Source organism: Callorhinus ursinus, unplaced genomic scaffold, assembly GCF_003265705.2.
Source record: "Callorhinus ursinus isolate GAN/ISIS: 27379988/994484 unplaced genomic scaffold, GSC_fseal_2.0 scaffold1, whole genome shotgun sequence".
NCBI classification, from domain to species: domain Eukaryota; kingdom Metazoa; phylum Chordata; class Mammalia; order Carnivora; family Otariidae; genus Callorhinus; species Callorhinus ursinus.
Window position 1 is genome coordinate 102547037 of NW_027397063.1, and position 15629 is coordinate 102562665.

The following is a 15629-nucleotide window of genomic DNA, read 5'->3' on the forward strand; positions in this document are numbered from 1 at the left end:
ATCTGTTCCTGAACACACAGGACAAGTCTAAGGACTGATGGAGAAAAGAACCAGAATTGGACCCTTCCATTACGGGAAGGCACACCAAGGCTGAGGGTCCAGTAGCTCTCCCTGGCATCACATGAAAATGATGTTGTTGTTGGTTTGTTTCTATGTAGTTCATGGTTATTTCTCTACGTAGAAATTAGTTTTTAACATTAATAAGTTTTGATGGAAATCTTTTAAGAAATATGTGCTTTCCTGTCTCTTTAAACAAAATGGTAGATATCATAAATGGAAATGCACTGTAATATCATGATGCCGGAAGGTACCTCTCAAAGTGGTACTTTTGTCAGTCTAATTCACTAGTCATGGGAATTCAAGCCAAAATGATAGTTGAGGGGAAAAGCTAGATAAACTAATTAAAAGAGCAAACTTAATATTATTATTGTAATGCTAAACTAGTATGCTCCACTCTCAGTACATCTTCAGATCTGATGTGCGTGTTAACATGCAGATATGTGTGTCTATGTATGAATGTTTGTATGTATGTCTGTGTTTTCCCCTCATTTCCCAGGAGCTCTTCCCTCCATTCAAAATATTCTATATTTCTATATTCTAAATATTCTCTTTTTCCTATATTCTAAATGGTTAGTGTTTCCAGAAGTCTGACCACCTGCCAAATGAAATATTGTCCTACCTTGGGCATAGGCGTAAATATACCAGTCAATGACGAAGATAAATTGAAGTTCTTTTATTCCACTGCTACACTTATGTTTCAGTTTATTTATTCTCTACTTAACTTCCATGCCAAACTGAGGTGGCTCCACGTCCTCCATGAGGCCATCCCCACACTGCAGCATCCCCACTACACCACAGCCTTCGTACACGTAAACTCCCTCGAGACGAAGCCTTCGCTTCAGATCTCACTGCACGCAGAGTGCCCTGCACACCTACAGTGTGAGAAAAAGCCTCTGAGCTGCTTTTTGATCACGATGATGTATCAGCATCCACTGGGATGTGGCCAAATCTATATATTCATCTGCATTCACCTCTCCCCTTCCAGGTGGGCAGCATGCTGAAGACCCCCAAATTACCTATTTGGCTGTGCAATATCAATGGAAAACCCAGTGTCCTTTTTAGCACAAACAGGCAGCTCTTATCAGACTGGAAAGCGGAGCATCACTTTGATCTGTACCTGTACAGTGGCCACCCCCTCCAGAACAAGCCTGGGCATCTCACAGTAGGTGAGCATTTCAGACCCCAAGTGCCGAGCACTTTAGTGTGCTCAGAAAGATGCGGCTGCCCATGTTTCACCACTGTGTGGGTAATTCACACTCGCTTTGCAGGGAAATGCTTAGGCTTTAGTTCTGAAATGAAACCCATGCACGAGTCCCATGGGCCTAAACCCAAGCATGGCAACCTGGGCATTCTACAGCTGCTTTAAATAAGAGCAGCGGGTTTAGAAGTAGCACAGAGGAACAAACAACTTCTAGGTAAGAGAAACAACAAAAGGGGAAGAATCACATCTCCAAAAAAGCCCTCTCCGGGATCTTTTACCTGTGACCGTCAGGCACTTAATGCCTGAGGGAAGAACTGGAAGAATGGAGGGATTGGGGCAGGGGGGTGCCATTTGGTCAATTCTATCCTACAACTGATCAGATGATCATCCAGTGACATTAGTCAGCAAACTAAGAGTGCATTTCTGTGCAGATATTTGAAGGCACTCCTAAGTGCCAGGTGCTGTGCTAGACACTAGAAAAGACATGATAATGAAGGCATAGTCCCAGCAAAACTGAAGAGGTTCCAGTCTAATGGGAGAGGCAGACAACCACACAGGTCTGTTTACTTTACTACAACCATATTCGTTTAAACTCATAAGTAAAAAAGACTAAACTTTAAAGGACTTAAAATTTTTAATGTCTTGAAACACTGGCCTTTTGGACAAGGGAATAAACACAATGAGACTGGGAGTCTGTATTGGGTACCTTGGTTCTACTGGTGGAGGCTTGATGGCTTGATGTTTGAGTTGGCATTTAGCCTCGCGGGCCTGGTGTTAAACAACTTTTCATTATAATGACTAAATCTGGAAAAGTCTCTTAGTGACTCCTTTATCTGTGCAGCTCCTAATTCTTCTTTAATTATGAGAGATATATATTAGGCCATTTAATTTAGGAAGACATTGACAATATGTTCCTTAAAATATCATTCCTACTTTACTCTCTTCTTTGAGGAAAGCATCATTTTTTTAAAAGATTTTATTTATTCATTCATTCATTCATTTATTTATTTATTTGAGAGAGACAGAGAGACAGAACGCTCACGTACACATGTCTGAGCATGGGGGGAGGGGCAGAGGGAGAGGGACAGAGAGAATCCCAAGCAAACTCTGAGCTTAGCACAGAGCCAGACATGGGGCTTGATCCCAGGACCCTGAGATCATGACCTGAGCCAAAACCAAGACTCAGATGCTTAACCAACTGAGCTACCCAGGCACCCCAGAAAACATCATTTTTTATATTAACTCACATGCATTGCAAGCATTCTCTTCTGGGCACTGTATTGGAAGCTATACGTGTAATCCCATTAAGTTCTCCCAGCAGTTATAGGAGGTAGATACTATGATATCTATTTTCACATAGAAGAAACTGAGGTAGGCAATAAATAGTTACTAACTGAATAAATGAGGCTGAGAGATGTTAAGTACCTTCTCAAACGTCATATGAGACAAAGCTGGCTCTTGAACCCAGTTCTTGACTACCTCACTAAACTACTTTGCCCTTTACCCAAAAATGTAAATGTATTCTTAGAATCACTGAGAAGTGATGAGCTCTCCCTTCTCCTGGTTTTCCTGACAACATTCTGTGGCCTACACCTGGCTCTATGTGTCACATCATGGTGCTGGAATGCGTATCACACAACTTATCAATATTCATGTTCCAAAATACACAAAACCCATGTTACCACAGACTTGTTTTGTATGGGGCATTTCTACATACCATCTACTGGAATCCCCCTCTGCTTATCCAGTTCTAGGAACACAGATTGCTGAGCCCAGCTCCTGCCCACCCATTGTGTGTTTTCCTTCCTTCCTGGCTTCCTCTGGAATGGTGTAAAGAGACTAGGGCCTCAATGTTGGCTGTTCAGGGCGCCTGGGTGGCTCAGTCGGTTAGGTGTCTGACTTCAGCTCAGGTCCTGATACCAGGGTCCTGGGATAGAGCCCCAGGTCAGGCTCCCTACTCAGCGGGGAGCCTGTTTCTCCCTCTCCCTCTGCCCAACCCCCTGTTCTCTCTCTCACTCACTATCTCTCAAATAAATAAATAAAATCTTAAAAAAAAAATGCTGGCTGTTCCTCACTCAGATACTCACTCCCATCACTGGGAAAGGAACCAACATGAAGATGAACATGTACCAAGAAGACGGTTTTCTCCAGTAGAGATGGCAATCAGGACCAAGTGGAGAGAAGCCACCATCAACTGGAATGGAACCGTTCCCTTTCTCTAAAGAGAAAGCCAGGATGTGCAATGACTTATGAAGCTGCTGGGGCACAAAGCCTCATACGGGGGGAGACCACTTTACTTCTACACTCCTCATTCATGAACCCCACTGAAAAACCCCATTAGGCATTTTTTCTTTTTCATTTTCCCTTTCTTTCTCTTTTCTTTCTTTTCTTTCTTTCTTTCTTTTTCTTTGTCTTTCTTCTTTCTTTCTTCTTTTCTTTCTTTTCTTTTCTTTTCCTTTCTTTTCTTTCTTTCTCTCTGTGAAGCCCACTGCAGTTGCTCTCTGTGCTATAGAAGAAACATAGGCCCTTCCAGCAGGGGATGCAAGGTGATCCTCTATCCTTGCACAGACTGGTTCCTTCATTTTATTCAACAGAGCAAATGAAGTGTCCCTGTATTCTATTTTCGAATTAGTCTTTTCTTGGTGTGATTCTCCCTGAGGATTATGGACAAAGGCAGCTAGCTTTCATTTGGGGATGAAGTCATCAGTAATGCATCATCAGATTTTTAGTTATGGCAAGAACTCAAGCCTTCTCAAAGACTTCCTGGTATGGAGAGCATTCCTTTCCAAGGTTACTTTTCACATGCCCACATTAGCAAGTTCTGGTCATTAAAATAGTAAATGGGCTTCTTTGGGCTTGGAGGGGGGACTATTCCTGGTAATATGGCAGCAATAGTCGTTGGCTTATGGATTCAAGCAGTCAAGGAGAGCACACAGAAGGAGACATTCTTTCTACCAGTGCTATGTTTGTTTCTTGTCTTTATAAGCTGAATATAAATACATAGACAAACAGATAAACTGAAAAAGAAGTCTTATTCCTAGATAAAATAAAATTATAACTAAAAATAGAATCTCTTCTTATGTCATTGTTAAAAGGGGAAACAATCCTTTTTAGAATGTGATTTTTCCCGGTCCTGTTGAATGCCTACACTTTTTCTGAAGAAATACATAGAGTAAAACACATATTCTTTCTTTAAAAAGTACATGGAAACCATCTAGACCTTTTTCCTACCCACCCCACTGGTCTGCCAACTCACAGACTTAGGGCTCTGTATTCACAAGCCAAAGGTTAGATTGCTAAGAACACCTTTTCCACGCCCATTGTCCAAATTAATTTGTGAAATGCACTTTCATTTGGCTCAGAGAATAATGTTTTAACTTAAGGAGCATGTAGAAAATGAAACTTGAAGGTGACTAATAAATTATGTCAAAAAAGAAAGCCAATTTGGCTTGGATTGCTGATTACAGTATCTTTATTACATTGGTGTTTCATGCAGGATTTTAAATCCATTGGATAAATACATGGACCCTTTTCAACCCTTGTTTTATTTGGTCTTAGTTTTAGCAATATTGTGCTTTTCCTGAGGTGCAGGCCTGTTTTTTGTTTTATGGATACTGAGTCATTTCTAACCAAATGTCCCTGTTGGAGTGGACTGCTGGAAAGCTCAGAGACAATGAGAAATAGCAGCAATGCCTCAGGGAGGAAGCTACCAGCCAGGAGTAAGAGATTTCACTCACAGTGTCTCAAACAATAGGGATGTGCTTTTCGAACAAGAATGGTCCAGCAAGGGATCCATGACTCTCTTAGGTCAATCATGATTCATCTTCTAGGGCTGAGAGCTGGACACTTGTTACCAGAACAAAATCGGGGCTTTCCAGAAGGAAGAAGGGTCAGATGACTGTTGTGTAGACAACTGGCCCACCGTCCTGACAAAAGGCATTTTTTAATTGGACTCATTTCTGAGTCCATTTTTGGTCCCTACCCTATTTTTCCTTTGAATTTCTAATTTATTTGTAATTTGTGTAATTCTGTCATATTTTAGGTGTTGTAACTTGTCTTAAATCATTCCTGGAACAAATCTATAAATAAGTAAAACAATAGAGGAAAGATTAAGAAGCTATGTTTTATATATAAAGGTATAATAATTTTGATATATATAAAGGTATTAATCACTTTTCATGTCAACATTGGAAAATGAGTTTTTATTTTATCTTATTAGCAGGGCACCAGTAATATTTTTAAAGACTAATTTAAAAGTAGCTAGAAATGTCCTGGGACAATCAGATCACCTTTGAACTTTCCATGTTTTGAGATAAATGACTTTAATTGTCCTGTCAGCTTCTTCTTTTTTTTTTTAAATTTTAGGTATATTTATTTACTTTAGAGAGAGCGAGAAGAGCACACGAGGGGGGTGGGAAGGGGCAGAGGGAGAGCGAGAATCTCAAGCAGACTCCCTGCTAAGTGTGGAGCCTGATGCAGGGTTCGATCTCACAACCCTGAGATCATGACCGGAGCCAAAACCAAGAGTCAGACACTTAACTGACTGTGCCACCCAGGTGAACCATGCCCTGTCAGCTTCTTAATCAATCAGGAAAAAGCTATTTGCTTGAAGACAGAGATGAATAATTTTTCTGAATAGTTACCTAAACTGAATGTAGCCATAGTGGGACAATGTCCCTGAGGAGACGGTAAATACTTTTTTTCCCTCAATATTGACTTGGACTGGTATGTCCCTCAAAATTACTGTTTGTTCTTAGAGAAGATTCGTGTATGATTTTTTCAAGTACATGTTCATCAATGTGGCAAGACGAGGCGGGAGCTGGCCAGGGGGCCGGAAGCCTGAGATTCCCTCCCCCAACACTGGCAGGTCTGCGCCACCTGCAGTCACACCTGGACCTGATTTTATTTACAAGTAAGTAACACAAACTATGGATATAGACTGTTGACTGTTGTAATTGCTTTTCAGGGCCTTAGAGACACAACCGTTTGCTCCTTCATTTGGAGAACTTTTCTAACATCTCCTATGTGCCAGGCACTCTGCTGGGTGCTAGAAAAATACGGTGAGCACAATCAGCCATGGGCCTTCCTCTCTCGAGGAGCTTAGGCTCTTCTGAGGAGATGTCATTAATCAGAACACCACTTTAATGAATATAAACTTGAAAACTGAGATAAGCATTCAGAGGGAAGGGATTTCTGATGCATAGTATCTTAGAATAAAGGCCTGAAAGTTCAGGAAAAGACTTCTCTGAGAACAGATGGTTAAGCTGAGATAGGAAGCTAAGTAGAAATAACCAGGAGACTCGTAGAGGGATGAACAGGGGCAGATCCCTGTGGTGAAGGTACTTAGGGAACAGAGAAGCCAGTGGGGCTGAGGTGCAGAGAGCAAGGTGGAGAGTGGCTGGGAAGCAGCTTGTGGTGGGGGAAGGGAAGGACACATCACAGGGCAACCCTGGAAGGTTTTAAGCGGCCTGGTAAGATTTGCATTTTGAAAAAAAATGCCTCAATGTGGAGAATGGGCTGCAGAGAGCCTGGAGGGGAGGCTATAGCTGTGGGACAGGCAAGAGATGGGTTGGCCAGAAAGAGCAGGGGCAATAAAAGTAGACCAACGTGGGCCACTCCAGAGATACATACCAGTAAAACAGAAGAGGACAAGAGACTGACTGGGGAGGGAGGGCTCAAGAGGAGGAGGAGGGGGAGGGGGAAGGGAGGGGGAGGGAGGGCTCAAGAGGAGGGGGAGGGGGAGGGGGGAGGGAGGGGGAGGGAGGGCTCAAGAGGAGGGTGGGGGGTGTTGTGTTGAAAGGGGGGGGGGGGGGGTTGTGCCTCCACTGAATTTGGAAACACCAAAAGAATGGCAGATGTGGAGAGGAGGAAATCCCAAGTTCAGTCTTGGATGGAACATTCACGTGGAGAGGCGGAACAGGGGATTAGAAAGAGGGACCCTGCACTCAGAGGAGAGGCTTGGACCAGAGAACTCTGGGAGTCTTGATGGGAAGTCACATGAGGGTCTGGAATAAATGTGCCTAAGCAGAGTAGGAAGCAAGAAGAGGGCTGGTTCTAAAACTGAGCCCTGAGGACATCCAGGGTCAGTCAGTAGTCAGGTCAGGTGCAATAAGCCTGGGAAAGAAGCAGAAAAGGAGCGGACAGAGACAAGAGGTGGCTCTCAGGTGATACCGAAATAGAAGGTATTTTCAGTCAATTACTGTTGATGTTGATGTCAACCAGAGGGGATCAAGCCTGAATAAATCTGGACAGTTATTTTCAGGATAGCAGTTAACTTTAATTCTGTAGAATGTATTCATATCCCATCTCCTTCCAAAAACTTGGAATGGCTGACAACTGGTGAGCCTCTTTGAGAACTTTGCGTCTTTTTTTGTTGTTACTGGACCCAATAAGAAAACTTCTCATTACTGTCCACAAGGTGGTGCTATGAGAGTGACATTTTTCAATCTCATTATCAAATCTAATTATCAAGTAAATGTGGGTGATTCAGTCGCACACACAAAAACCCAGCAAATAATTATAAAATTGATGTAATGGATATTTGATCTTTGTGATACTGGGAACTGGTATCTCTAAGCATGGTGGGTAAAAGTGTTCTAACCTAGGAGTCTTCTCTCTCTTCTTCTCCAATGGGGGCAGCAAGAACTATAAATGTTAACTTCAAAACAGCCCCACCTGCGCCACTACCTTCCTGGTGCAGGCACCCCTTGCTCTCCCCTGAACTATTAAAATAGCCACCCAAGTGCTCCCCTCACTTCTCTCCTATCCCCTTCCAGTCCTTTTTCAACACAGCAATCAGTCCTCTTTCTAAAATTTGAATCTGATCATATCATAGTAATTCACATTACTATGATATGAATTTTTCATGTAATGAGGACAAAATGCCAAAATCTTAACATGATCTACAAGAGTCTGTAGGATTTAGTTCCTGATTCATCTCATGCCACTCTCCTCATCACCGTACTCCCCCCAAGCGACACTCATCCCTATTTCAGGGGCTTTGCCTGTACCGGTCCCTAAGCCCACAACGATCTTCACTCTTGTTCTTCAGATTTCTGCTGAAAACCACTTCTTCAGACGGGCCTTTTCTGACATCACCCCCCTTCTAATAGCTCTCACTGGTTCATTTCTCTTAGCACCCTGTTCTTTATACCACTTGCCATGATTTACAATGACATGCTTATTTATAAGCTTATGTGTTAAATGCCTAGCGCCCCCTAGACCAGTGGTTCTCAAGCTTTTTGGTCTCAGCACCCTTCTATGCTTTTACAAATTATCAGTGACCCCCCCAAAGAGCTTTTGTGTATCTGAGTAATATCTGTTAATATTTGTCCTATTAGAAATTAAAAATAAAAATTATTTAAATATTAATTAATTTAAAATAGCAATGGTAAAACTTATTACATATTAACCCAAGATAGTATTTTATGAAAAACAACTATATTTTCCAAGGAAAAAAATAGTGAAAATGGTGTCATTATTTTACATTTCTGTAAATCTATTTAATGGCCAACTTAATAGAAGACAGTTATAGTCTCATATTTGCCTCTGCATTTAACCTGTTGGGATATGTTTTTAAGTTAAAAGGCATGAAGGAAATTTGTCCTTATATAGATATTTAGCTGTAGAAGGAAGGAGAAATTTAACAGCTTGTGGCTATTCTTCTTTGATACTACACCAAAACTCTACAAGCAGTCATTTTTTAAAAGTTAGTTACAGTGCAGAAACTGGAATCGTATCAGTGAATTCTTCAAACTCTGTTACATCAAAATCCATTCATTTATATTGCACTTTAAGTGGATCTTTCCCATACATTTGTCATTTGGAAAATACTGGTTTGTAGGGGCACCTGAGTGGCTCAGTCAGTTGTGCATCCAACTCTTGATTTCAGCTCCGGTCATGATCTCAAGGTCATGAGATTGAGCCCTGCGTTGGGCTCCATGCTCAACAGGGAATCTGCTTGGGATTCTCTCTCTCCCTCCTCCTCTGCCCCTCCCTCCAGCTCGTGTACTCACACTCTCTCTCTCTCTCAAATAAATAATCTTTTTTTAAAAAAAGAGAAAATATTGGTTTGTTGAATTACGAAGATCCTTAAATGACATATTTTATAATATCATATCAAAAAATCACATTAGTTATTAATGAACTATTGCTACATGAAACAACACAGATGGACCTCGAAAACACAATGTTGAAGGAAAAAAACAAACAGAAAATAGTCCATGCTCTATGGTTCCATTTATATATAGTTCAAAAACAGGCAAAACTAATCTGTGGTGATAAAGGTCAGGAGAGCAGGTATCTCTGTGGGCAGTGACTAAGAGGAGTAAGGGGGTTTAGTGGGGTAGTAATAATATTATATTTCTAAGTCTGGGTGCTGGCTACACAGTTGCATTCACTTGCAAAATTTTTTGAAATTTATATACTTAAATTTAGGCTCTTTTCTGAACAGGACATTTGAGGATAGATATATAGATCAATGGAATGGAATTATGAGCCCAGAAATGAACCCTAAATTTCATAGTCAACTGATTTTTGACAAAGAGGCTAAGACAATTCAATGGGGGAAAGAATGGTCTTTTCAACAAACACTGGGACAACTGGCTATCCACATGCAATAAATGATTCTGGACCCCTACCTCACACCATATGCAAAAATTTAACTCAAAGTGGGTCGGTCATAGATTTAAATGTAAAAGCTAAAACTATAACACTTTTAGAAGAAAGCATAGGAAGAAATCCTTGTGATTTTGTTTTAGGTAGTGATATCTTAGATGCAATACCAAAAACACAAGCAATAAAAGACAAGATTGATAAGTTGGACTTTCTCAAAATTTAAAATTTTTGTGCTTCAAAGGACACCATCAAGGAAAGACAACCCATAGACTGGGAGAAAATATTTACGAATCATGTATCTAATCAGAGACGTGTATCTAGAATATACAAAGAACTTGCATAATTTAATAATAAGAAGACAACCCAATTTTAAACATGCAAGTAATTTCAGTAGACATTTCTCCAAAGAAGATCTACAAAGAAGATCTCAGTAAGCACACAAAATGATTTTCAACATTATTAGCTATCAGGGTAATGAGATACCACTTTACACTCACTAGGATGGTTATAATCAAAAAGACAAGTGTTGCTGAGTATGCTAAGAAATTGGAACACTCATACATTACTAGTGGAAATATAAAATAGTGCAGCCTCTTTGGAATTTGGCAGCTCCTCAAAATGTTAAATATAAAGTTACCATATTACCCAGTAATTCCACTCCAAGGTATGTACCCCAGAAAAAAAAAAAAAAACATATGTCCACACAAAAAAACTTGCACACAAATGTTTACATCAGCATGATTTATAATAGTCAAAAAAGTAGAAACAACTCAAAGGTCCATCACCTGATAAATGAATAAACAAAAAATCATATATCCCTAGAATGGGATATTATTCAGCCATAAAAAGGAATGGTGTACATAGATAACTATATCATAGTTGGCTATAACACAGGTGAATTTCAAAAAATTATGCTAAGTGAAAGAAGTTTAGTCACAAAAGACCAGAATTGTATGCTTCCGTTTATATAAAGTGACCAGAATAGTCAAATCTATAGAGGTATAAAGTAGATTAGTGGTTGCCTGGTGGGCGGGGGAGGGGGAGGGAAGGTAGGAGGGGAGGGGGATGGAGAGGGACTGCTAATGGGCATAAGGTTCCTTTTAGGGGATGATGACGTGTTCCAAAATTAGATTATGATGACGGTTACACACTCTCTACATATAATAAAGAATATTTAAACAGGTAAACTTTATGGATTGTAAATTTTATGTCAATAAGATTGTTTATTAAAAAAAATAGCTATTTATAAGGGGTACCAAAACCATTCCTGTGAAGGGGACCATAGTAAAATAGTAAGGATCTGCTAGATTTGAGAGACAAAACATCACTGCCTCTAACCAGCATGTTTTGAGAGGCATAACTGTTTCTGGGGGTGGGAGATGGTGAGGTTTCATCACTATCCCCCATCCCCGACATAGCCAATGCAAGTCTCTACAAAGACACTGGCATTTGACTTGTTTCATACCGTGAACTCAGACTCTTCCCCAACCTGATCAAGTCCTCTCACCTCGAATTAGCTTTTCTTTTGCATGTGATTATAACCCCACAGGAGGGGGGCAACCGGCCCCTTCCTCTCCCCAGGGTGCTCCCAGGGCCACCCAAGTTCACCGCACTCTTCTTCCCCTGCCTTAGTGCTTAAATGACTGACCACCCCCCACATGAGATGTGCTGCAGGGAACATACAGCTTGCCCCTCAGCAGCAGCGCAAGAAGCCACACTGTGCACGAGCTAATCAGACTTGACCAGGCAGAAAGACAGGGGAGCGCTGATGGGCAAAACAAACGTGGCAGGTGAGCAACTTGCTCGGCTGCTACTTAAAAGTAAGACAGATTCACCAACTAAGCAATTTAAAACCACAGGAGAGGGGAAGAGGTGTGCAAATGAGCTGGCCGAAGTGAACCCAACTGTCACTGTGACTGAACACAACTGCTGTTGGGCGGGTCACAGGACGCTCAGAACACAAATAATGCCCGCTCATGGATGAGGTGTGCGCACACGTGCACACGGAGTCATTTCCTAACAGAATCCGGTTCAGAATAACATCGTCGATGATAGACTCCAGAGCCCGAATTTAATAAATGTAATCCAAATGCAGAAAGTTGTTATGTGCACAAGGCTGTAATCACTGCTTAAAGTTGGTTACAGCTGCCCGAAGCTATGGGCACATAAAATGAAAAAACAATTTGGAATTTCTTCCACAGAATGGGATTTCCTATTTTGAAACAGGAATGGTACAGCACAGAAAACACTTTGCTCCTTATCATGGTCTGGGTCACTTTGCCCTGCACACTCAGGTTGAGGCTGCTAGTATATGGAAAAGGATGAAATTGTTACCCAAGAATTTAATAGATCCGAGGACGTTACTAAGGTATGATGGATCTCCTTGTTCTGCCCTCAGCGTGGTGCCCCTTTCCAGGAACCACCAAGGAAATTTATGTTCCGACCAAGAGACCACATCTGGGTTGTTTTTTCTCCAGTTTCTTCTCCCCAGAAATTGTCAGAGAGCTTTTGGGAAGTTTTGTTCACGTGGAGTCTGTTACTAAGTAAACAACTCTTAAAATCATAAAATCCAGTCCCTTCCATTTTTCTCTGCTCCTTCTTTTCACAAACTTCCTTGTGAGTCATCTTTTGGCCTGAGAATAGATTTAATCAGTCCTTTGGTGTTGATGGAAAGGTATCTTTTGGTGATCTAATCAAACAGTTCCCGCCTCGATGAAAAGGATAGAGAACAAAGCAGGGGTGACGCTGATGGGAGTGGGGAGGGAGAAGAAGAGAGGGGGACGATAAGAGGGAGGACAGACAGACCCTTGCAGGGTACCTTAAGACAGACGGAGAAGGGGCAAGTTCCCAGAGAAGACAGAGAACAGTGCCGCCTAGTGACCGTACACGTTTTGTAGGAAGCTGTAACAGATACCCGTTTAGTCTGAGAATAGCTGACTCCTTGTAGTAAGTCCGGCTTGTCATTTTGTTTCAGAAGAAAACAGTATTCCTGCCCCGAACTTTAGTTTTCTCATTTTGAAATAACTACAACCCACAAAACCTTTCCAAAACTATCAGGAAGACAGGAATTCCATGAGCTACGTTAGGCTCCTTCAGAAAGTAGTGAGACAAGGAAAGGGAAAAAAGGACTCAAACTTCTGTGAACTTTGACAGTTCAGAATTTGACATATATTTTTTTAATTTTTTATTGTTATGTTAATCACCATACGTTACATCATTAGTTCTTGATATAGTGTACTTCTGAAACAAATAATGCAAGATATGTTAAGAAAAAAGAAAAAGAAGAAGATAGCAGGAAGGGAAGAATGAAGGGGAGTAAGTCGGAGGGGGAGACGAACCATGAGAGACGATGGACTCTGAAAAACAAATTGACATATATTTTTAAACACAATGTGTCTATAACACTTTAAGGATTTGGTACTAAAGAATATAGATAATGTTTCCTTAATCCTCAAATCGTATTCCTAGCTGTTCAAAATAGTTGGATGTTGATCTAGCCATATTTGAAAGACGAAGCAAGTTCAGGGTCCCCCTACTACTCTGCCATCTTAAACTCCGCCCCCTATAGACAATGTTTTCTAAAATGTTTTAGGTCTATACTGCTAATTGCCATCTCTCTCCCCCACACATCTGCCTCTCCGGCTGTAAAGATTTCTTAAGTACCAAATTTTAAAAGTGCCCTTGACATAACCTGGATGTTTTTAGAGCATCAGTAAACATTCTGAGTGTGACCCAAAGAGGCTGCCTATTAAATGATAGACTTGTTTCGTACCGTGAAATAAGTAACATAATAACATTGTGGTATCACACATATAATGACCAGAAATTAAGTTTGTTATTTAGTTACAACCAGGGGCATCTTACATGTGCAATTCACAAGTGTAGGAAATAGTTTTCCTGTTAAATTCCATAGAACAGGGGCACCTGGGTGGCTCGGTCGGTTAAGCATCTGCCTTCAGCTCAGGTCATGATCTCAGGGTCCTGGGATCAAGCCCCACATCGGGCTCCCTGCTCAGAGGTTCAGACTTGTACAAGGCCACTATCCACATTGACTAAGGCAGTCTTTCCCCCAATGCTCCTATACCTGACCATTCTGTCACCCACCCACCCCACCTCCCCCTGAGCCCTACAGCATCCTGGAAGCCTCTCATTCCTTTCAGCAACCAGGCACAAGGAAGCACCCACTGTGACCTTTCTATGAGGTCAAATCCCAGGAGTCCTCTGCTACAACAAGGGAGGTTCACACTCAAGCAGAAGTCTCACACTACCACCATCAGCTACCTCACATGCTTCTTTAATATTTGATTTAAATCCCCACTTGAAAATAGCTTCACTGTCTAATAGTGTACTGGAAATGCTGTTTACATAGCAAGAGAGAGAAAGAAACACATGACAAATTTCCAGACCGACCCACCTCAGTCACTATATGTTTTAGCTCATAATCAAAATAATATTTTAAAAATTGCATTGAAATAGTGTTGTCTCAGCTATTGGTTTGGGTTGAAGTTGGATTTAGTAGCTGTTTTCCAGATAAGGAAAGAGATTCAGAGAAGGTAAGCAAGGTGCTCGAAGTTTTATGTTTAGTAAATTGCAAGGCCAGGACTCGAAGCTGGGGCTTCTGGTTTTATCTGGGTCTCCTTCCCCTCTTTGTTCCACCGACACCTGTGTATGCTGCCTAAGTGCAAGATGTGCAGCTCAGTGGGGGAGAGGAAAGGAGGTCAGCCGCCTCTTCTAAGGGCCCTTGGACCAGGGAGCCTGGCAATGCTCCCGGACCTCCGAGTTTGAGTCTTGAGGGGTGATGGGAGGGGGTGACGTCAAAGCTGAGCACTGTTCCACCATCTCTGGGAACACAGACAGTGCCCTTCCGGAGTCTATGGCAGGATATCTGAGTTTCAGAGCTTTTCTGCAAGACTCCAGGACTCCTCTGCTTCCTCTAGCAAAAAGTGAATGCTGCCCCCGCAAGTCATTGGTCCTTGTTTGTGCCGCACTCATTCCCTCATTCATTCACTCATTCACTCGCTCATTCATTCATTCCCTCATTCATTCATTGTCTGCATTTCCTCCCTAGGATGTAAGCTCCATGAGCATGAGAATTTTGTCTATTTCGTTTACTGATAAATCTCAGCACTTAATACAGTGCCTGGCACATTGTAAGCTCGGAATAAAAATATGTTGAATAAAAACACAGATCCTACAAGCTTCCCCTATTTTGACTAAATTACATCTCCCCAGCACATATGTTGAAGGCCATAGGCAAAATCCCCAGAAGACAAGGGAAACGGGATGGGAGGGAACTACCCCAGAAGAGGGCTCTCTCTGCGCGAGGGGCTGGGGTGCTGGCCGGCAGACTGCAGCTTAGCACTAACAGTCATCTTTCAAAATAGCCCCTGGAAAGAGGGGAGGGGCTGATTATAGTAGAACTTGGCGTTTCTTTGTTGTTGTTGTTGTTTTTAAATCCCTAGATACTCTTTTGAGGCAAAACTCTCAAGTTTGATATTAAAACAAATGTATATCATAATTTACAAGTTGAGATCCCTAAAGGAAACTGATACTGCCAGATACTGATTACAACCTCTGGCCCAAATGCTTAACGAGAGGCCCCTCACTGAAATATCACACAGCTTTAAACAACATCTAAAACCTGAGTCTTCGGGGTCTAGGAATGGAGTCCAGAGCTGCCCGAGCAGTGGGCTTGGCTTCTCAATGTCTCATCCCCATGCCCCCCCCCCCCCCCCCCCCCCCCCCCCCCCCC

General features: G+C 41.8%; 1 protein-coding gene across 1 annotated transcript in view; it reads left to right on the top strand.

The window, feature by feature from the left end:
* The window catches only part of MINDY4B (MINDY family member 4B), a 34761-nt gene extending 31278 nt beyond the window's left edge, over positions 1–3483 (top strand). Inside the window, exons 11-12 of the mRNA XM_073891005.1 lie at positions 1046–1226; positions 3341–3483. Coding sequence (XP_073747106.1) covers positions 1046–1226; positions 3341–3483 — 324 coding nt within the window. The remainder of the gene's footprint in view (positions 1–1045; positions 1227–3340) is intronic.
* The last annotated feature ends 12146 nt before the right edge of the window (positions 3484–15629 follow it).